The sequence below is a fragment of the Trichechus manatus genome, unplaced genomic scaffold, assembly GCF_000243295.1.
Source record: "Trichechus manatus latirostris isolate Lorelei unplaced genomic scaffold, TriManLat1.0 scaffold00035, whole genome shotgun sequence".
Classification (NCBI taxonomy): domain Eukaryota; kingdom Metazoa; phylum Chordata; class Mammalia; order Sirenia; family Trichechidae; genus Trichechus; species Trichechus manatus.
Window position 1 is genome coordinate 10495160 of NW_004443971.1, and position 20735 is coordinate 10515894.

Sequence of the window (20735 nt, forward strand, 5' to 3'; positions counted from 1 at the left end):
AACCAGATCCGCTGCCGTCAAGTCGATTCCGACTCACAGCAACCCTGTAGACAGAGCAGAACTGCGCCATAGGGTTTCCAAGGCTGTAATCTTCATGGAAGCAGACTGCCTCATCTTTCTCCCTCGAAGTGGCTGGTGGATTCAAACCACCGACCTTTCTGTTAGCCTCCGAGTGCTTAACCACTGTGCCACCAGGGCTCCCTGGACCTCATTAAAACTATTCAGTCATGAGTATCTTTTACATTTGCTTCAAGCAAGCTTAGGGGCTGCAGCCTCCAGCTACACTGGTTAGGAACTCACTTATCTGGCTGCTTCCCTGCCACAGCCCTGCAATGGGGAAAGAACCACCTTACCCTGGAAGAAGGACATCTCTTTCTCCCAGCACTCCCTTTCTGATGGCGAGCTGGGCACAGGCCAAATCACAGCCAACAGGGCCAGGAGGCATGCTAGGCCACGTTGGGGTTCCTGTCATGGGAGAAGGGTCGCATAGCTGAGCCCCCAAGAGGCTTGCATGTGGAGGGTGGGGGTGGGAGCAGGATTTGATCGTCCTGGCTCCAGGGAAGCAGTCCTGGCCTGGGGGTCTGGGTGGTGGCAGGGAGTAGAGATGTGAGCTGACATTTAAAAAAAAAAAAAAAAAACACTGTCGTGGTAAACATTAACATAAACCTGCTTAGGCAAAGAGCAGGAGGTGGATGTTTACAGAACCATAGCAAAATAGAGCTCTGGCTGTGAATGGCAGCACACGGGTTCAGAGGGTCCCTGAGGGTCCATGTCCATGGGTGCTGGCTCTGTGCTGCCACGTGCAAAGGGCCACCTGTCAGGGCATCGGCTTGGGGTGTCCTGGTGCTGCCACTGCTCCTGGATTGGGGGAATCCCTGTCCTTGCTTTCGCCTCTTTTCTTGGAACAAGGGTAAGTTGAGGGGGGAGGCTTCAAGCCAGCACTGCCATCAAGGTCACAGCACAGCCAGGCTGAGAAGACAGAACAGGTGGATGTTTCCTGGAATCGGCCCACACCTCGGGCCAGGACCAGCCACTGCCAAGCCCCATGGTCACCAACCTGGACACCTCGAAACAGAGTCTTTACTCCCCGTTGCCCCAACCACCTTCTTAACCAGTCCAGAGCCACTCAGCTCTGCCCCCTGAAGCAGCTTGTGCCCCCTTCCTCTGCACAGACAGGCCGAGAGCCTTGAATGAGAAAGTAGGAGACTCAAGTTCTCATCCCAGCCCTGTCACTTACAGGCTGTGTGACCTGGGGAAGTCCCTAACCCTCTCTGGACCTTAGTTTCCTCATCTGTAAAGTGAGGGGCTTGGACGAGTTGAGCTCTAAGGCCTCTTCCACTTGGAGGTTTTGTGACTGTAATATACTCAGAGTGCAAGATGGCATGTCCCATTTATTAACCCCTGTCCTTCTGGAGAAACTCAAAAGGGGCCAACCTGTCAAAAGAGCCGTCCCAGGCCACCTGGGGGACAGCTCTTGCCAGGTGGTCCCAGGGCACTCCTGGGAGCGGACAGAACCACAGCCTTACTCAAAAGACTCCTGGTTCCAAGACAGAAAGAATGGGTGCTCCCCTTACTCTCCCAGGCTTGTCAGTGGTGGAGGTGGCCGCAGACCAGCAGGCGGAGCTGGAGGCGGCCTCCTGTTCCCCCCACATGCTGCCCAAACCCTGGGAGGGGCTATGCAGGATGGGTCTTGGGGTGGGGAACCTCCCCAAGACAGAGCCCTTTAGTCATCCAGTCCCCTGTAGTGGCTTCTGTCACTCAGGGGGTGACAGGGTTGTGTTGGTAGTGTTGGCTGAGAGAGGAACTTCACCTGGATTGTGACTGTGCCCCAGGCCCAGGCTGATGCCCTTTCCCAGGTGTCTCAGCCTCTCAGCCCTTTTCAGCTCCTGCCACCCCCTACCCCCAGCCTGGAGTATCATCCCCCAAAGCTGAGGGGCTCAGCTCCTGGCCACAGACATCTGGGCCCTGGTTCTCAGCTGCCCAGGTGATGCCAGGGGCCTCTAGGGAGTCATCAAGGATAGTGCCAGGGTCCAGCCGTGCTCCCCCTCAAGAGGAGAAAGTAGGAGAGCCCTTGGTCCCGGAGTTCTTCCCGCTTCTTCAGTCCGCTCATATCATGTTCCTGCTGGGCCCAGGACTCTGCTTAGAGGGGCAGGATCCAGGCGCCATCCAGGAGCGCCATCTCTGCTGCTTAGAAGATCATGTTAAAAAACCCCTGCTTCCCACAGGTCTGTTCCTTCCATCCAGCACCCTAGAGGGCCCAGGCATAGAGTCCAGTATTAGCATGGAAGTTACTGCCTGTTGCCTCTTGATTTAAAGAAAAAAATCCTCACATGGGTTCTATCCTGTGGCAGAATTTGCAATATCCTACCTCCTACAAAAAGGGCACTGTTTAAAGTAGGTATTTAAAACCAACCACTCTTGGGCACGGTGTTGGGCCACCTTGGCATCTGGAAGGGGCCGGGGCCAGCTGGCTGTGTCCATCTGAGGTGGGTGTCCAGCTCTGGCGGAGAGGGAGGGGGGCCAAGATCAGAGCTCCAGGTAGCCTAGGACGATCAGCATCGCCATGGAGTGGGAGAGGATGACACCAGCATGTGCAGCTGGGCAGACTGCAGAGTTCTCCACCATCATGCTTGTTCCTGAAACCAGCAGGCAGAAATGTGCCGTTGCAGCCAGCTAAACCACCCTAGTCCCACCTCTGGATAGGATCAAGCCCTTTCCTAAGGAGACGCATAGAAGGCCAGTGTCAAGATGGGGCGTGTAGATGGCTGGGTGGTCTTCTCAGCCCTACTCCTAAAGCGTTTTGTAGGACCTTTGCTTTTGCTGGCCCTCAGCCTTCCCTGTACCCCATAAAAGGAGCACCCTTACTTCCCTGGCCTTCAGGGATGGTTTGGTGGCGGGGGAGGCAGTGACGGACAATTCCAGGACTGCTCCGCCCTTGGTTCCTGCCTGCCTTCCTCTTTCGCTTTGGTGTTTGGCCAAGTTGGCACTGGCATCTGGGTGGGCCCTGATACTCCCGGGGATCAGGTAGGGGAGAGGCAGCACCTCCATTCCTCACGATGTGGACTTCCGCTGGGATCCCGTCCCCTCCAGGCCCTGTGGTCCGAATCTGTACCAGGGCATGGCCAATGTCTTCAGGTACTGCAATTTCTATCCAGTTCTTGTTGGTGAGGTGGAGCGTGGGCGTTGGGTTTAAGTCATTCTGGTACAGCATCTGTGGGAAGGGGTTAGCCAGGTGGAGATTGCTTACACCACAGCTGATCTCTCCTCCCCAGCTCCCATTACTGGACATCCCCCCACTCACCCATCCTTCTGTCTCCATTGCCCAGGACTAAGCTCTTGAACAAGCTCCTCATTGGTGGGAGGAAAGCTTGCAAGCAGCTCTTTATGCAGATTCCTTAGGCTAGGAGGACCTCTAAGGCTTCACCCAGTCCATACTGCCTGGATGAACCCCTACCTTCCACAGTGATAAATCTGCCCCCTTTTCGGTCTCTACTGCCATCCACCTGGAGACCCATTTGTGTGTTTCATGCCTCTCACAATCACAGGTCGTTGCTGATGTCTAACTCAGATCCCTCTTAATATAAATTGCAGCTCCCTTTGTTGTTGTTAGTTGCAGTCAAGTCGATTCTGACTCATGGCAACCCCGTGTGTGCAGAGTAGGACTATGCTCCATAGGGTTTTCAGTGGTTGTATTCTTTCAGAAAGAGATTGCCAGGCCTGTCTTCCAAGTTGCCTCTGGGTGGGTTCCAACTGCCAACCTTGACCATTTGTGCCATCCCGGAAAGCCCTTGAATCTCCTGGAAATGCAAATGAGTTGTTCCTCCCCATTTGATGCCTGGTTGATCCCTTCCTCACCTTATAGCCAGTGACTGCAGACTCATTCCGGAGAGAGACCACCGGGTCCCACTTAATCCTAAGACTGGAGCTTGAGAAAGTCCAGGAGATGTTGCCAGGAGGTCGCTGTGGAGCTGCCAGGGAGGTAGAAAGTTGGGGAGACTTCCCAATGTTTTCCTACTCCACCCCTTCCCCTGTCCTTTAGCCAGCCATGTTCTGGAAGTCTGCCTGTAGCAGTTCTACTCTGTTACCACTGCCTAAGAAACAAACCCCATGAAGAGCCGAGAGAGGGAGGCACTTTAGAGGCCAAGCATTCCACTAGGCTTGCTGCCATGTTTTTGTCCAGCCCAGGGCTTGTGGACTGGAGCCTTTGTCTTATCAGCTCCCCGCCCCCCGCCCCCAACTCCACCCCAGGCAGACAGACTCACGGGGCTTCATGGTCATGGCGTCGTCAGAAGGGCTAGCAGGCCCAGTGCCGGCCCGGTTGTAGGCCCGCACAGTCACATGGTACTTGGTATTGGGGTGCAGGCTGGTGACTCGGGCACTGGTGTCCAGCCCTGCGGTCCTCACTCGGTCAGCGGCTGCTTCTTTGTCCCCAGCTTTCCAGTAGCGGATCTGAGGAGGGCAGGGGTACCCTAGGGTCCGGGATCAGGCCCAGGACCTCAGGGCTACCTGACCCAGGCCCTGGACACTTACATACCTCTCCTCTCCTCCTCACCATGGCCCTTGTGATTCAGTCCTGGATCTCAGAGCCTGGACACTAAGCTATGCTCCCAGAAAACAGGGCCAAGTCAGTGGTAGTCACTTCTGTCTTCTGGGTGCCTCGCAGAGTGCCCCGCCCAAGGAAGGTGCTCAATACGTGGACTAAATGAGGGAGTGGGTGGGTGATGAGTAGGGGTGGGCACAGACCCATCCTAATGATGGCCTGCCAAAACCCACTCCCATTTAATTAAATCAGGGACTACCACGGGGATTCTGCTAAGGATCTGTTGTTAGCTGCCATCAGGTTGGCCCCCAACTCATGGCAACCCCATGCACAACAGAATGAAGGCTGCCCAGTCCTGCGTCATCGCCATGATCGGTTGCAGATTGGAGTGCTGTGATCCGTAGGGTTTTCACTGGCTGACTTTTGGAAGTAGATTGCCAGGCCTTTCTTCCTAATCTTAGTCTGGAAGCCCCGCTGAAACCTGTTCAGCATCATAGCAACACGTGAGTCTCCACTGACTGACATGACTCAGTTGTGCATGAGGTGCACTGGACCAGAACTGAACCCAAGCGTCCCACATCAAAGGCAAGAATTCTACCACCGACCCACCACTGCAGTATAAAATGCATATTTCTACTTGCAAAGTAGCATCCCAACCCCCAGCAAGCTTATGATGGCTGCTCAGTAAATGCAAACCCATTTTTTAATAGCAGTCAATCATGGGCATATTAGAGTTAGTGAAAAAGAGGAAGACCCTTAAGGAGATGGACTGACACAGTGGCTGCAACAATGGGCTCAAGCGTAACAATTGTGAGGATGGCCCAGGACTGGGTGGTGTTTTGTTCTGTTATACAGATGGTCACTACGAGTCGGAACCCACTCCACGGCACCTAACAACAACATTTACAAGCAAGGGCAGAGTTTGGATTTATCTCCTCCCTGTGTCTTGCCAACACCCTTGTGCTGAAGTGCAGAGCTGACTCTACCGGAATGGAATTTACAGTATCACTAGTATGCCCAGCCTGACTCCTGTTCTTTCCTTCTCCTGCTCTTTTGCGCTCCATCTGCTCCATAGGTACCCCCGCGTAGGGTCATCCATGGGCCCAGGGCTAGGTCGGAGACTGCTGGGCCCAGAGTTCCTCCGGGACTGGAAGATCAGCTGGCATATAGAGGGGCCCATGCTGTGCCCTGTGCGGCCCAGGGATGCCAGGCTGAATGCTGGGGCCACAGTAGCCAATGGGGAGGGCTCCCCAGCAGAGGTGGGCAGGAGCCTCTCAGGCCATGCCCCTTCCAGGGCCTGCTCCTCCTCGCCTGGGCTCCCCTGCTTCCAGTGCTGGCCTCAAGCCAACGTTTCCTGTGTGAGCATCTACGGTCCGTCTTCCCTAGAGACGTCTGACGTGGGGTCTCAGTCTGTATCCACAGTGCTGCCTAGACCGAGTCCTCCCTCTGCCAAGTCAGCGAGTAGATGATTCCAGAAGCAGTAACTGGTGAGGGGCGCGCCTGAGCTGCGCACTGCCCCCACCTGACCCTGGAGCCAGTAGCCTCCTTGCCCAGGCCCAGGGTCAGTGCTCACCTCATACCCCAAGAGGACACCATTCATGTCTCGCTGCACCGGTTCCCACGTCACATTCATCTCTGAGGAAGAGACTCCATCGGCCCAGACCTTGGCAGGGGCCAGCCTGGGCTCTGGGAACCAGAACAGAATGGGTTTGGGCTCCCAGGGCCTCCCTGCGCCCTACAGATCAGCCCCAACCCGGGAGCGTCCTTGCTAGGGTTTCAGCAGAGAGCCCAGGACACCCCCAGGGTACCCCCAGGGTACCCCTAAGGCCCACTTTTCTGACCCTCGGCCTTCCCCAGAGAACCTCCCTCTTCCCTCCTTCCGCCCTGACCAGGGAGACAAGGTGTGTGGGGTGGGGGGTGGGGGGGAGAAATGAGGCTAATGGCTTAGAACCCAGGGGCTCACTTAACCTCCTTCTATTGGATTGAGCGGGTACTGGAGTAGCGTTCTCCGCCAAGCCCTGCCTGTGGAGCATCTACTATACGCTAATCACTGCCTTGTTTAATTTTATTCTCACTACTGCCCTGAGCCCTGGTGGCACAGTGGTTAAGAGCTTGGCTGCTAACCAAAAGGTCGGCAGTTCAAATCTACCAGTTGCTCCTTGGAAACCTTATGGGGCAGTTCTACTCGGTCCTATAGGGTCGCTGTGAGTTGGAATCTACTCCACAGCAATGGGTTTGGGCTGGTTTACAGCCCTAGGAGAGAATCGTTATTTTATGGCAAGGGGAACCCGGGGCTCAGAGAGGTTAAGTAACTTGCCCAGGGTAACACAGCTAGTAAGTGACAGAGGAGGACGGCGCCCAGGGGCAGCCCACCTTCCTCAGCCGAGTACACGAGCGCAGTGAGGCTCTCGGGCCCCTCCCCGCGGCGGTTGTAGCTGCGGATCTTGACCTGAAAGGGCGTGTAGGGCTGGACGCTCTCGTTGCTGTAGACGAAGTGCTGGGCGTCGGCACCGGGCACCCGGGCGGTCTGCCAGCTAGCGCTGTCCTGCCTGCGGAAGGACAGCAGGTAGCCGAAGCCGTCTCCATTCTGGTACTCCCGCGACATGGGCTGAGGGGCAAAAGCGTGGCATGGGCGTGGGGCCGCGGGCGCGCTTCCCTGCCCATCCTCTGGCTCCGCCCAGCCTTCACGAGAGGGACAGCCCCAGCCTCCAATGCCAGCAGCAGGGGACGCAGGGCCAGGGAGGGGGAATTCAACGGTGTCGGCCCCTAGTTTAGGTCCTTTCTGCTCCAACCGGGAGATGAGTGGCGGGCAGACGGGGGAGGGCAGGACTTGCCCCCAGAGGATCAGAAGCACATTTCTGCTTCTGTCCCGGCCAGCTTACTGTCCAGTTGATGATGAGCTCTCCGGGGGCTCCACCTCCACCGCTGAGTCCTGAGGGGGCCACCGAGGGGGCTGTCAGGGGCCAAGGGACACAGATGTGGCTTGTTAATGGGCAGTGAAGCAACAGAAACGCGGAGCCCGCGTCTGTAAAGCATCCTACAACATTAGATGTTCCATAAAAGACCATTTTCTTCTTCACTCCTCTTGGCTTAAACTAAATAATAGAGATCAATTCCTGTTTCCTTTAAATTAATTGAGGTAAATAATCCAGGACAGCACTTAATGAAAAAAGCGTTTCTTTGGGGGTTCCAGGGTGTTTTATTATTTTTCTTTTCATGGCAGATTTAATTTCCTAGTTGTCTCTAGTATTAAACAAGGCTGATATTAAAACAACGTATTTTATCAGCTTGCACAGCTTGGCAGGGGGTGGCTTGTCTGGGGTCAAGATATTTCAGCAGAGCATCTAGCAATTGGAGACTTTTCACTTGAATCTGATGCTGATAGCTTAGGGCCTTGTAATTTGCCCTAACACATTGCCCATTTGATCTTACGAGGTGGGAGGTATTAGACTGTGAGGCCCAGAGCAGTTAAGTGACTTGCCTAAGGTCACACAGCTAATAAGTGGCACAGCCAGAATTTGAACTCAGCTCTTCTGATTTCAAAGTCCACCATCTTTCCTCTGCATCCCAGCTGTCCTTGTGCTCATCAACTCCTGGGATGCTACAATGAAGGAGATCCGTCACCATCCACATTTGATTCTCAAAGATGTTTTAGAGTCAATCGAAGGAGGTGCTCCTTCTGGAATTCCCTACTTAGAAGAAAATGCTGAAAATGCTGAGTGATTCCAGAAAGAGTCTGGAGAGTCAGCCTGGTGCATATAGGGAAATGTGTTTCAGGGAGAGAAGAAAGCAGACCCTCACTGTACATCCCCTGAGCCAGGCAGTGGGGCAGATTGGGTGAGTGGGAGCAGGGGAGGCAGGTTCCTGATTCTGTGCTGCAGCCGCTCCCAGGATCCCAGGGCTCTCATTCCTGGCCTTCCCCGAATGCCTCCAGGGCCACAGCAGCCACAGGGAGGGCTCCACGGCAGAGCACACAGGGGCCTCTCAGCAGATGCTGACCGGGGCCTGTGGCTGCCTGCTCTCACCTCCCTTCCTTCCCTGCTCAGACTCGGAGGGTTATGGGCAGATATTCATCCTGTTAGGGCTAGGGAACAGGGCTTGCAGGCACTGGCTGCTTCCCTACCCCCCTGCACAACACACACACACACACCCTTTCCTCATTAACTCATTTCAGCAGCTCAAGCCTTCCCGGGAGGTCGTCTGCCTACCACCCATGGTCCTGGGTTCGAGTCCACACTCTGCCAGTGTGATTCTTCCTTCTCCAAACCTTGGTTTTTCCATTTTAAAAAAAATTAAGCCTTTTATTTTGAGATAATTGTAGATTCATATGCAGTTGTAAGGTTGGCCCATTTTTGAAACGAGGGGTTCGGACTGGATGGTCCTTCCACCCGACAGCTATCGTGCAGTGCCGCGGCCCTGGGCCTGCCTGGTGCTCCTTCCTGTCCTGTGTTGGAGAGTTGGAAGCCAGAAGAGCAGGGCTGGAGCTCAGAGTTGGCTTGCCGCTTGCCTGGGCTCCTTTTAAGGAGGACCAGGGGCTCTACCCTGACGTTCTCTTTGGGAGACTCATGACTCTGACCTGCTTCCTTGGTCCGGATTTTGCTGGAGGGCCCACTGGGCTCGCCGGTGCCCAGGATGTTGCTGGCTACGACCCGGAACTCATAGTCCATCCAGGGCGTAAGGCCCAGCACCTGGGCGGTCTCGGCATTGCCCTCAATGTTGGCAGGATCTGCAAGGCAGCGAGGAGTGGAGGCTTTAGTCTGAGTCACAGCACTTGTTTATTGGTCTGGATATAGAAGGCAGGGACTGGGCCTGAGGCTCCTCTTTGTACCCAGTCCTCATCCAGGTGCCTGCCATGCACTAAGGGCTCAGCACCTACTTCACAAGTGACGGAAACACTAGAGCTTGGGGCAGCAGCATTAGGCTTCCCTGCGTTGGTGCCTTTGCCAATGCTGTGCACACCCTCCCTGCACTAATATTTTCCTTGTCCCTGCAATGGAATTAATTCTTCAATTGTGCAGACTGCACACCTCCTCCCCCAACTCCCCCCCCTCCTGCTTTTGTGTGACACCTCCCCACCCCACAACTGGTCTGGGAGCTCCCAGCGGGCAGAGGGTCTGTGCTTGTCCCTCTTTGAAGCTGCAGGCTCAACTCTGCCCTCTCTCGCCACCCCCACCTCTCTGTCAGCTCTGTCCAGGGCGGGGCCTCACACTTACTGGTCCGAACCTGCTTCCACCTCCCTGCAGGTGGAGTTCGCGCTTGCAGGGTGTATTTGGCAATGGGGCTATGGTTGTCAAAGCCACGGCTCCAGCTGAGCTGGACAGTGGTGTCACCAATGTCCCTCACCACCACACCTCCTGGGGGACCTGGTGGACCTGTATCAAGAGGTCCGAACACAGTGAGTCAGAATTGGGTGGCTTCAAATTTGAGCCAACCTCTTCCAGGCCGGACTTGGGCTGGTGCAATACCAAGAAGGGGCAGCAGAGGGCACAGTGAACCCCCCCCCCCCCCCCCCCGAGCTGGAGGGCAAGGAATGAGGCAGGGAACTGGTGGATGCGGGGTTGTGTGATGGGAGGGATTTGTTCAGGACCCTGGTCTCCAGGCTGCAGAGGCTCACAGAAGCCCTCACACAGACGTATGGATAAATTTCCCAGTACTAGTCTTTGAAAAAGGAATCCTGGTGGCACAGTGGTTAAGAGCTGGGCTGCTAACCAAAAGGTCGGTGGTTCAAACCTACCAGCCTGCTCAGCGGGATCTGCTCTCGTAAAGATCACAGCCTTGGAAACCCTATGGGGCAGTTCTACTCTGTCATATAGGGTCACTATGAGTAGGAATCAACCTGACGGTGTGGTTTTTTAGGTCTTTGAAAACTTCCAGCCTTAGCACAGTACTCTGGTTTGGGGGATGTATTTTACCGAGTGGATTTTTAAAAGTTTTGCTTTGGAGGAAGAATGTTCTACTCATTTAGGACCAGCAAAGAACCACGGGATATGTCTAGCTTGAAGGACTTCGGCCAGAAACCCCAACAACTTGCAGGGAGGGGAGGGGTGGAAGGGCAGGATAGCCCAGCTGGTGCTCGCTGTCAGGGAGTCTGGGCAGGGGTAGAGGTGGGAAACCCCATTACCTCGGACCAGGACTGTGGCCTCCTTGGACGCGCTGTCCACCACCGTCTGGGCCATGCATGTATACTTCCCCCCGTGGCGCAGCTGGGCATTCAGGATGGTCAGATCCCCGACTGTCTCCTTCTGCACATGGGGGAGAGCAGGGAGGGGCAGGTCAGAGGGAGCAGGCCTGGCTAGTACAGTAAGCCTTGAGACAGAGCTTAGGAGTCCCTGCTCCACTGTACCCACCAGCCCCTCTGCATCTCAGTTTTCCTATCTGTTCAATGGGAAGAATCAGCTACTCCCCTACTTAGTACCCCTCGGGACTGAACAACAGAATTTGTTATGGAAGACAATCACTGATTGTCCAAGTTAACAATGTCATCTGCGGGACAGCAAGAATAGTCACGGGGAGGGAGTCTTACGGGGCTCCTGGAATCCCAGGTTTGCCCCTCACCCTCACCAGGATGCATGGCCTTCAGGTGGCAGCTGGGGAATGGGCTGCCTAAGGGAGGGTGGTTAGTAATCCAAGGATGAGCCCACCATGCACGGCCTGAGGGAGCAGAAGGGCTTTGGGGGACTTGAAGGTGGTGATGGTTAAGGATGTCTTGGGTCCTCTGTCTATCCAGAAGGAGGCAGGAGTCCTGGGGGCCCAGGCTCACCGCACTGGCCCTCCGGTAGTGACCCCTGGGCTTATCAAAGTCGATGGGGAAGTCGTCCAGGGTCCAGGTGAAGGTAAGGTCCATGGTGGGGTCGTGGGAGGCATGGCACTGCAGGGTCAGGTTATCCCCCAGGTTGATGTCAGCACTTGAGGGGGCTAGAGTAATCTTGGTTGCATCTGCCAAGAAAAACAAGGCCCGTGGGTGGATGTGTGAGGAAACAGCCCAGGCAGGTGCAGTAGGACAGGTGAGAGGTTGTGCCCTCAGCCCCAAGGAAGGAAGGAGGCAGTGTGGTGACAGGTGTCCTGATGGCTCAGCAGCCCCATGCATGTGTGGGAGGGGAACAAGACTAGGTTCCAGATCGTGGCAAGGGTGTGCCCCAAGCAAAGTTGAATCCTGGAGTAGCCTCAGAACCAAACTAGGAGGAATATGGGGACACAAGAGCAGGACCATGAGGACAGATGACACCGTGTGGTGGCTGAGACCTTACCTCGCACAGAGAGGGTGCCGGTGCTGTTGGCTTTGCCCATGAAATTCTCAGCAAAGCAGGTGTATTTGCCTTCATCTGACCGACTGATGTTTCTTATGATCAGGGTGCCATCTGGAGTCACAGTCACTCTGCAGCGAGGACAAAGCAGAGCTGTAGTCACGGAAAGGGGACTTGCCTCCACGGGGAATGAGGAGAGGCAGGAGGTGCTGAGGGTGGCCCGGGGGCTGTACCTGCTGCTGTTGACCAAAATCTCAGTGCCTTTGCTCCACAGCACGGCAGCCTTTGGAGCTGCCCGGGGCTGGCATGGGATGGTGACCTCTCCCCCCCGGGCCGCGGGGATCAGACGCCTTACAGGGTTCAGCCTGAAATCAGGGGCCAGTGCTGGAAGGAAAGGGAGAGCCTCATGGTCACCCATGGAGGAAGAACAGCACCGGGCACCTTTGGTTAAGGACTTTACCTGGCCACGCACTAAGCACTTCACATCAGCTGGGTGGCCAGGCCATGAGGGACGACCAGCAGCACTGCTTCCATAGTGCACCCAGAATCCAGCCCCTCTCACCAGCCCCCTGCCATCGCTCTGGTCCAAGCCACTGGGTCTCCTGCCTGGACTTTGAAAAGCCCCTCACTGGCCTTCTGTTTGGGTGCCTCCCTCCCACACTCTCTTCTCTACCCAGCAGCTAGGGCGATCTTTTTAAGAACGTAAATCAGGCCATGTCATTCCCCACTTTCAAACCCTCCAGTAGCTTCCTTCTGCACTTGGAATGAAGTCCAGCTCCTCACAATAGCTCAAAAGTAAATCCCCGTAATTGGGAAAAGGATAGTGGTGATGGCTGCACAACATGATGAACACAATCAGTGTCACTGAATTGCACGTGTAAAAATTGTTAAATTGGCAAATGTTTTGTTATACATTCACCACACACACACAAGTATCCTCCACCTCTCTGATCATACCTCACTCTGCTCTCTCCCTCACTCACTGTGTTGCAGTCTCCTGGGCCTTTTTTTTTTTTTTTTACTTTGAACATGCCAGGTTTTTCCCTGCCGCAGGACCTTTGCACTTGCTATACATTTTGCCTGTAAACCTCCCAGCTCTTCACATGGCTGGCTCCTTCTTAACCCTCAGGTCACATCGTAAGTGTTACTTCCTCAGCAAGCCTTCCCTGACCCCCTCCATCTAACTGGCCCACCCTCTACCCCACCCCCCCATTCCTGTATTTTCTTTACACAGTGTGGCTGTCTGAAATGATCTTATTTGATTATTTGATTTTGTGCTTATTTGTCCATCTCTTTCCACTGGGTTGTCAGCTACTTGAAGGCAGAGACCTTATCTATCGCGTTAACTCTTTAGGAAGTGTTGAATAAATATGGGCTGAATGGATAAATGAACAAGTCTTAGCTAAGCCTCACTATAACTTGATGAGGTAGGTATCGTTATGTCCATTTTGCAGATGAGGAAACTGAGGCTCAGTGAGCTCAAGTCATACAACAAAGAATACTAACACCTGCTGACAATTACCGGGTACCTGGGTGGTACAAACGGTTTGTGCTTGACTACTAACCAAAGGATTGGTGGTTTGAAACCACCCAGCAGCACCATGAAAGAAAGGCCTGGTGATCTGCTTCCACAAAGATCACAGCCAAAGAAACCCTGCGAGCAGTTCTACTCTGTAACACGTGGGGTGGCCAGGAGTCCGACTTGATGGCAGCAGGTTTTTTTTTTTTCAGTTATGTGATGGGCAGGTCCTTTACACTTCACCTTGATCATATTTAATCCTTGCTCACATTTTATAAATCAAGAAACCGAGACATAAAGAGGTTGAGTAACTTGCCAAAGGTCACATAGTTGAAAGGCTTCAAACACAGGTATCTCTAATGGATTTGATTTTCAACGACTTTTGCCACCTCTTCCTCCACAACAGCAAGCATGTACTTGGTGGCAGACAGGAACAAGTTAGAGACCCTGTCGCCCAGGAACACACGACCTAGTGCCTCACCTCCTTTCTCAAATCCCTAAGTTCTCCTATTTGGAAAGCTGAGGAAAACTGCGTGAGTGTGTGTGTGTGTGTCTGTGTGTGTGTGTGTGTGTGTGTGTACAGGTATGCAGTGTGTATGCATGTGGGTGTATGCGTGTGTGTGGGTGTATGCGTGTGTGTGTGCATGTGGGTGTATGCGTGTTTGTGGGTGTGTGCGTGGGTGTGTGCACGTGTGTGTGCACGTGGGTGTATGCGTGTGTGTATGTGTGTGTATGTGTGTGTGTGTGTCTGTAGAAAGCTGGCTGTGCTGCAGATCAGAACTCCTAGAGCCCCACCTGTGTGCCCCCAGGGAAGTCCCTCGGCCACTCGGGGACTTTACCTTGCACGGCCAGCTCAGCGCTGGCGTAGATGGTGCCATGCTTGTTTTCTGCCACACACTGGTACATGCCCGAGTCCTCCAGGCTCAGCTTGGAGAAGCGCAGGTCCCCGGCTGACACCTCCACCCGGCTCTGTGCGAGAGAGCCCAGCCCAGGGTGGGGCAAGGCAGGGGGTCAGGACCACTGGAGGACCAGGCTGGAGGGCATGGCAGGGGCCGGCAAAGTGGAGACTCTAAGCTGCCAGCTTCCTCGAGGAGAGGTGGAGGTGGGTTCGTGTGTCCAGTTCTACCTCAGGGCCCCCAGGAATCCCAGGGTGGGAGTCCTGGGAGGGACCTCCCCGCGCTCAGGAGACTAAGGCCACGGGGGAGGTCACCCAATCGGGACCACAGGTGACCAGTCAGGACTCCATCACTGGGCCTCCTTGACCAGCCCATGGCCCCGTGACTCTGCGATAGAAAGAAGCACCTAGAACCAGCCTCTGGCACCCTAATTGGCCCAGAGGGGCTGCCAGTGGAGGGGTGGGGGCAGGGGCTGAGGAACCAGGTGAGCACACAGGCAGGTGTTGTGTGGGAAGAAACCCCAGGTCTCCTACCTGAGAGGCCAGAGGCTCCCCGTTCCGCAGCCAGCGCACTGTGGGCCGGGGCTTGCCTGCAGCTGCGCAGCCCCACCACAGGTTGGAGCCGATGTCGGCCTCCGTGTCCGAGATCACCTTGAGCCATTCGGGCTGAGCTGTGGGGGGGCAAGGGAGAGAAAGCCTCGGGATGAACTGAGAGGAGCCTCCAGCTCATTAAATAGAAGGTAACTGCAGGGCTGCAGTACCTGTGCTGGACAGCAGAGGGCGCAACCAGCATGCTGGGATAGTGAAGACAAAGGAGCGAGGAGGCAGGAAGAAGCAGGCACAACAAAGTTGGCACTTTGTGGCTGTGCCGGTGGCTGTTTTAGCGACTTAAACCATTCTAATGCCTTCCGTGTGCCCTTTCTGAAGCCCCTACTAGAGCTCTGAGCTGGCCACAGCACTGGTCTGGTCTGTTCCCCGTACGCAACGCAGTCCTGGAGGAGGAGGGCATCAGCAGGGGCTTCCCAGTCCCTCCTTGACTTTGAGGTGTGTTTTCTCAGGGGCAAGCGTGAAAGCAAAGGGGAGAGGGTGTCCCAAGCTCCATACCCTGCACGATGATGCGGCCCTGGACGGTGTCACGGCCCTTAGAGTTCTCTGCCTCACACTCATAGGTGCCCTCATCCTCAAAGCTGACACTGGGGATCTGCAGGGTGGGCTCAGCTGTGGCCCACTGTGGGGACAAGGAGCCGTCCACTTTGCGCCATTTGATCCGGGGGACAGGGCTGGCAGGAGAGACAAAGTCAGAGAGGGTAGTTGAGCAGGGCACCTCAGCCTCCTGAGCTTCTGGGCAGGTGGGCAGGGGGAGAAAGGCAAGGGCAGCCTGGGTTGCAGGGGACAGAGGTGGGGAAGGCAGGATGGCTGATTCTCAGGCTTCTCTCCCAGGTAGTTCAGAGCACAGACAGGGAAGGGTGAAAGGCAAGGTTCCCCGTCCTCTCCTGTCCCTGCAACAACTGTGAAGCCAGTGGAGCTTGTCTCCTGATTGATGACTGTGCCTGTGCTGGGTCTGGCCCCCTCAGCAGTGACCTGGGTCTTTATGGACCCCCTTTCCTCTCCCCCAACAGGGCCTTGCCTCTGCTTCCCAAAGGGCTCTAGTTACTAGTCGTCTGTGTACCAAAATGAACGGAGGCGTCACCGGGTCTTAAAGGGGTTAATATGTTACCCTTCTGTGTGCTTAAGTATGGATTTTCTGGAAGCCTAATAACCTTCCACAAAGCAGAGGGCAACCGGGTAATGGAAGGAGATATTTGAGGGAAGAGGGGACCAAAGTGCAAATCACACTCATTCAGTCAACAAACATTTATTGAGCACCTGCTGTTTGCTCAGCCCTGCTCTAGGGACTTCTTTCCTGGGCGAGCAGACAACGCTTTCTGTTGTAATTTTTAGAAAGATAACTGCTAGCATTCATAGAACACTTACTAACACGATAGCCCATCTAACCCTCACAGCGTCTGTGAGGTAGGTACTGTCATTCCCATTTTACAGATAGGAAACTGAGGCTCAGAGAGCTCGAGTGGCTGACCCAAGGTCTCGTGGCCAAGCGAGTGACTGAGCAGGGTTAGCGTTCATGCATGGTGCTGGTCTGCACCCACCTGGGGTGAGCTCTGCGAGCCTGGGGAGCATTGCAAGGAGGACCAAGTGACCCCGAATGTGAAAGGCCCCTGGCATGTGTGACACCTAATGGGAGAGTCAGTGCTCAGTGAGGAGTGGTGGCTCCCCACTGTGATGCGGGCACCCTGCCTGCCCTTTCCCTGGGGTAACCCAGACCCCTGAGAGGCCATGCCCTGGCCAGCTCCCCTCCCTCCTCCACCACTCACTTCCCAAAGGCGAAGCACTCCAGGGTGACCTGCTGCCCCACCAGTGCATAGGTCTCTGCTGGGAACCGGGCCTTGATGTTGGGTGCAAAGAGCCGGGGATCTGGGGATAGAGGGGTTTGTACGTCAGGTGCAAATGGCTCTGGGGCAGGTGCTCCTGTGCGTGGGATGTCAGCCCCGTTCAGAGGAGACTGTCTTGGCAGCTGGGTGGAGTCTCACGAGATTCCCTTTCCCCTAGGGGGCCTGGGACCAGGGTCTGAGGCCTTGCAGTGGGGCCTGAGGAGGGTGGTAACTGGTCTTCATAATCTCCTAGAGGTATTCCCGGCCGCTGACCCCCTTGGCTCCCCTGCCCCACCATGCCTGATCCTGACCTTCAGCAGCCAGGTTGAGCTGTGCGAACTTGCTGAAGACACTCTTGGTGGAGAAGTCCATGTGGCTGGTGGCCAGGCAGGAGTAGTTGCCCAGGTCCGAGGCATTGGTCCGGGCAATGTACAGGTTCCCTGTGGTCTGGGACACGAAGTGACGCCCATCCGTCGGGATGAAGTTGGGGAACTCGTTGAGAAGCCAGCGGTAGGACAAGCCTAGGATGTGGGGAGTTTGAGGAGAACAGGGGGTGCTGGGCTCACGGAGCAGCACTGGGTGGGACCTTAACACCCCAGTGGGAATCTGTGGGCCCTGTCCTGAAAGCCCCCTGTGCTGAGGGCTGGAGCTGGAGGAGACTGAGAGGGAGATGCGACTTTATTCCTGCCCTCAGGGAGCTCCAAATTTGATAGGGGCACCCAGCTCCTGTCCCCAGGGACCTCCCAGTGTGATATAAGAGACACGGCCCTGGTCTTCAGAGATCTCTCTGGGATGGCGGAAGCAGAGCTCACAGCTAGGAAATGACAGGTCCAGAAAGGAAATACATAAGTCACTGAAAGATGGGGACAGAGATCAGTGCTTCCACAGGTCACTGGCCACCTGTTTTTCCATGCCTCTCCTGCTGAAGGTCCAGAAGCCCTTCCTGGGCCCTGTAACCTTGGCTCAGGGCTCCAGCTCACCTGGGTAGTGGGCAGGTGGGTTACAGGGCAGCATCACCCCCCAGCCTTCATGGGTTTTCACTGGGTCTCGCTCCTCCTTGGAGAATTCCTGCAGAACTGGAGGTGGACATCAGGGGCTCAGGCACTGTCCCGCAAACTTGGGAGGCCCATGGCAAAATAGCTACCAGGGCAGGTCTTGTGGGGTCAAGGAAGCCTGGCTTGAGGGCATCACCTGCCTTTCGGGACACTTTCTCCCAGTGTCTCCCCCACTCCCCCAGTGTCCTGGTGCCCCATGGGTCTCACAGCCAAAGCGGAGGACGGCCTCCCTGCTGACGACGGTGCCCACTGGGTTGGAGGCCAGGCACTGGTAGACGCCGGCATCCTGGGCCTTGGTGGGGTTCATGATGACCAGGTTGCCCCCCACCAGCTGGTGACGAGAACCTGGCTCCAGCTTCATTTTGGTGCCATTCATCTTCCACCTGCAGCAGGGAGCAGATGGGGGAAACTAAGTCCTGCCCTGCACCAGGGCAGATGTGAGAAAAACTGTGTGGCTGCCCAGGGCCTCCCAACGCCCACCACAGGGGTCTCACCTATAGGTGGCCGGGGGGCTGGCCCGGGCACGACATGTCAGCGTCACCTTCTCCTCTGTAGACTCCTCTGGGAAGAGCAGACCGAGGGGCTGGTCTTCAAAGACAGGCCCAAAGGTGGCTGGGGATCCCTGGGCAGAGCTCCAAGCTGCAGGTCAGGGACACCACCAGGGGCCTCAGGACCTGGGACTGACTGCAGCCTGGCCTTTAGGGCAGTGCTATCCATAGAATGTTCTGCTGTGACAGAAACGCTCTGTTTTCTGCACTGTCCAGTAGGGCAGCCATGATCCACATGTGGCCATTGAGCACTTGATAGGTGGCTAGTGTGGCTGAGGAACTGAGTTCCGTATTTAATTTTAATTGAGTTAAATATAAACTTTTTAAATTAATTGGTGGTTGTTGTTGAGAATATACATAGCAGAACATAACCAATTCAACAATTTCTACATGTACAATTAAGTTAAATAGAAATTTAAATAGACTGGGGGCCCCATCTGGTCAAGTTAGTTCAGTCAGTCATCTGTCCTACACTTGGGTATGGAGCACCTGCTGTATACTTGGCACTGGGCTAGAGACTGGGTTGCAGAAATGAATGACATGGTCCCTCTTCTGCAAGGAGCTTGTAGTCCATGCAGGCGGTCAATGCTGAGATGGAGGTTTAGGGCCAAGATGCTGGGGGCTGTTGGAGTGGAAGCAATGGACACTGTGTGGGGACCATCAGGGAGGGCCTCACGGAGGAGATGATCTGAGGTCTTGAGATGGGCCTTGGAAGATGCATGAGATGTTACTGGGCCACAAAGGTGGAGAGAGAATGTGTGTACCTTCTGGGGCAGACTGGCTCCATGGAAGTTGCTTGGGCTTTGGGGGCTAGGCTGGGCCTCTTGCTAGCTGTGTGACTTTGGGCAAGTTATAGAACTCTTCTGAGCCTCAGTGAGTTCACCTGTGAAATGGTGAGACTAATGTGAACTCAGCTTCCAGGTCTGTGGGAGGATGCCCCAGAACAATGGCTGTGAGGAGCTTGAGGAGAAACGCGCTCAGCTAGTGTCTGCGGGACCCACGCACGGGATAAATGGAGATCAGGGAAGGAGGATGGCCTTGTGGTGGGCGGATGGTGGGCAGGTTCATTTTTATGAAATTCTCGTGATAATTCAAGGAAGAGAGGCCCAGAAAAGGGAGTGGCTTGCCCATGGTCACACAATGGGTTTGTGGTACTGAAAAGTCTAGACAGTGGGGTATCACACCCGCACATGATGTCTTTGTCTCCACCACCATTGTCCTGCCTTACAGGGCAGGGGCGAGGGACGCAGGGGCACGGAGGGGCCGTATTCCACCTCTGCCTTTCCACAGGGGTGGGGCGGCTCTGATTGCGGACTGGTGGGGCCTGGCGCCTTGCCTTGCTGTGTCACTGGGGAGCCAGATCTCCCCTAATTGGCTCCTAACCCTCAGCACAGCTGATTTCGGCCCCTCCTTGGTGGGTCATGGGGGGAGGGATCCCCATTAACCAATTAGTGCCTGCTCTCCCCAACCATCTAGCTGTCAGCCTAGAGCGGGGCTGGGGCCACCATGCTGCAGCTGAGGCCGAGCTCCGGCCCCCTGGGAGTGGGGGCAGCTGTTAAGTAGCTCTCAGAATGAGGAAGGAGCAGGGCTTCCAGAAATAGCCTGGTGCAGGCACCCCCACCCTCTCCCCACCACCCACCTATCCCTCACTGCCGCCCCAGGCCTCAGAGATGCGCGGCAGCGAATGAATCATCTTGGCTGGAGAGCCCAGCTTAATCCCAAATTAATGATGGTGGCAGAGAGTAGGAGCCCTTGCCCCAGCTGGGACTGCTGGCAGGAGAGGGGAGGAGGGCTTTTGGAGGTAGCCAGGCTGCTTGGAACCACCTTGTGCAATAGCGGCTTCCAGGAACTCTGTCTGGGGGGTTGGGGGTGGCAGAGTGGGCTCAGGGCACACTGATGCTGTGAGGCTGGCTTTCTCCTCTGCATTCAGCCTCCGCACACCCAAATATCCACAGACACACCCCTCCACATCTCTCGCCCACATGCCCTTTCTTACCCGCACACGCACATCACACATGCATACCTCTCTGAACTACTCACATAGCCAGCTAAGACACACATCTGTCCCACAGTTGCCCATGCACGTATAGCTCCCATGTCCTTATAGACTCACTTGTTGTATATCCATGCAACCACAGTAACAGAAATAAACCAGCTGCTTTCAGTGGGCTCTGATTTATGGTGACCCCATGTGTGTCAGAGTAGAACTGTGCTCCATAGGGTTTTCAATGACTGAGTTTTTGGAAGTAGATCTCCAGGCCTTTTTTTCTGAGGTATCTCTGGATGGGTGCTGTTTATTGAGTGCTCACTGTTAACCAGGTACCATGTTCCCTATTTCCTTCTCGTAAACACTTTACAAAGAAGGTGCTGCTGTTTTCCTATTTTACCAGTGTGGAAACGTCAACTTAGGTGAAAGAGCTTGCCCCAGATCACACAGCCAGGAGGAGCAGAGCCGGGGATCTGAACCGTGGCCAGTCCCTCCCCCCAGCCAGCATCCTTAACTAC

The 20735-nt window shown here is 55.3% G+C and overlaps 1 protein-coding gene across 2 annotated transcripts in view; it reads right to left on the reverse strand.

Annotated features, from left to right (window-relative positions):
• Positions 1–2093: 2093 nt before the first annotated feature.
• Positions 2094–20735, reverse strand: part of CNTN2 (contactin 2) — a 31564-nt gene continuing 12922 nt past the window's right edge. For both annotated transcript variants that reach the window (XM_023730267.1, XM_004375237.2), the window contains exons 3-23: positions 18177–18321; positions 17890–18065; positions 17608–17703; positions 16939–17148; positions 16571–16670; positions 15303–15478; positions 14733–14869; positions 14143–14272; positions 12018–12168; positions 11788–11915; positions 11301–11476; positions 10662–10782; positions 9754–9912; positions 9117–9266; positions 7423–7493; positions 6914–7148; positions 6114–6226; positions 4263–4449; positions 3856–3968; positions 3043–3211; positions 2094–2636 (exon numbers count right to left, since the gene is read on the reverse strand). In XM_023730267.1, coding sequence (XP_023586035.1) covers positions 2527–2636; positions 3043–3211; positions 3856–3968; positions 4263–4449; positions 6114–6226; positions 6914–7148; positions 7423–7493; positions 9117–9266; positions 9754–9912; positions 10662–10782; positions 11301–11476; positions 11788–11915; positions 12018–12168; positions 14143–14272; positions 14733–14869; positions 15303–15478; positions 16571–16670; positions 16939–17148; positions 17608–17703; positions 17890–18065; positions 18177–18321 — 3053 coding nt within the window. In that variant the 3' untranslated portion in view covers positions 2094–2526. The remainder of the gene's footprint in view (positions 2637–3042; positions 3212–3855; positions 3969–4262; positions 4450–6113; positions 6227–6913; positions 7149–7422; positions 7494–9116; positions 9267–9753; positions 9913–10661; positions 10783–11300; positions 11477–11787; positions 11916–12017; positions 12169–14142; positions 14273–14732; positions 14870–15302; positions 15479–16570; positions 16671–16938; positions 17149–17607; positions 17704–17889; positions 18066–18176; positions 18322–20735) is intronic.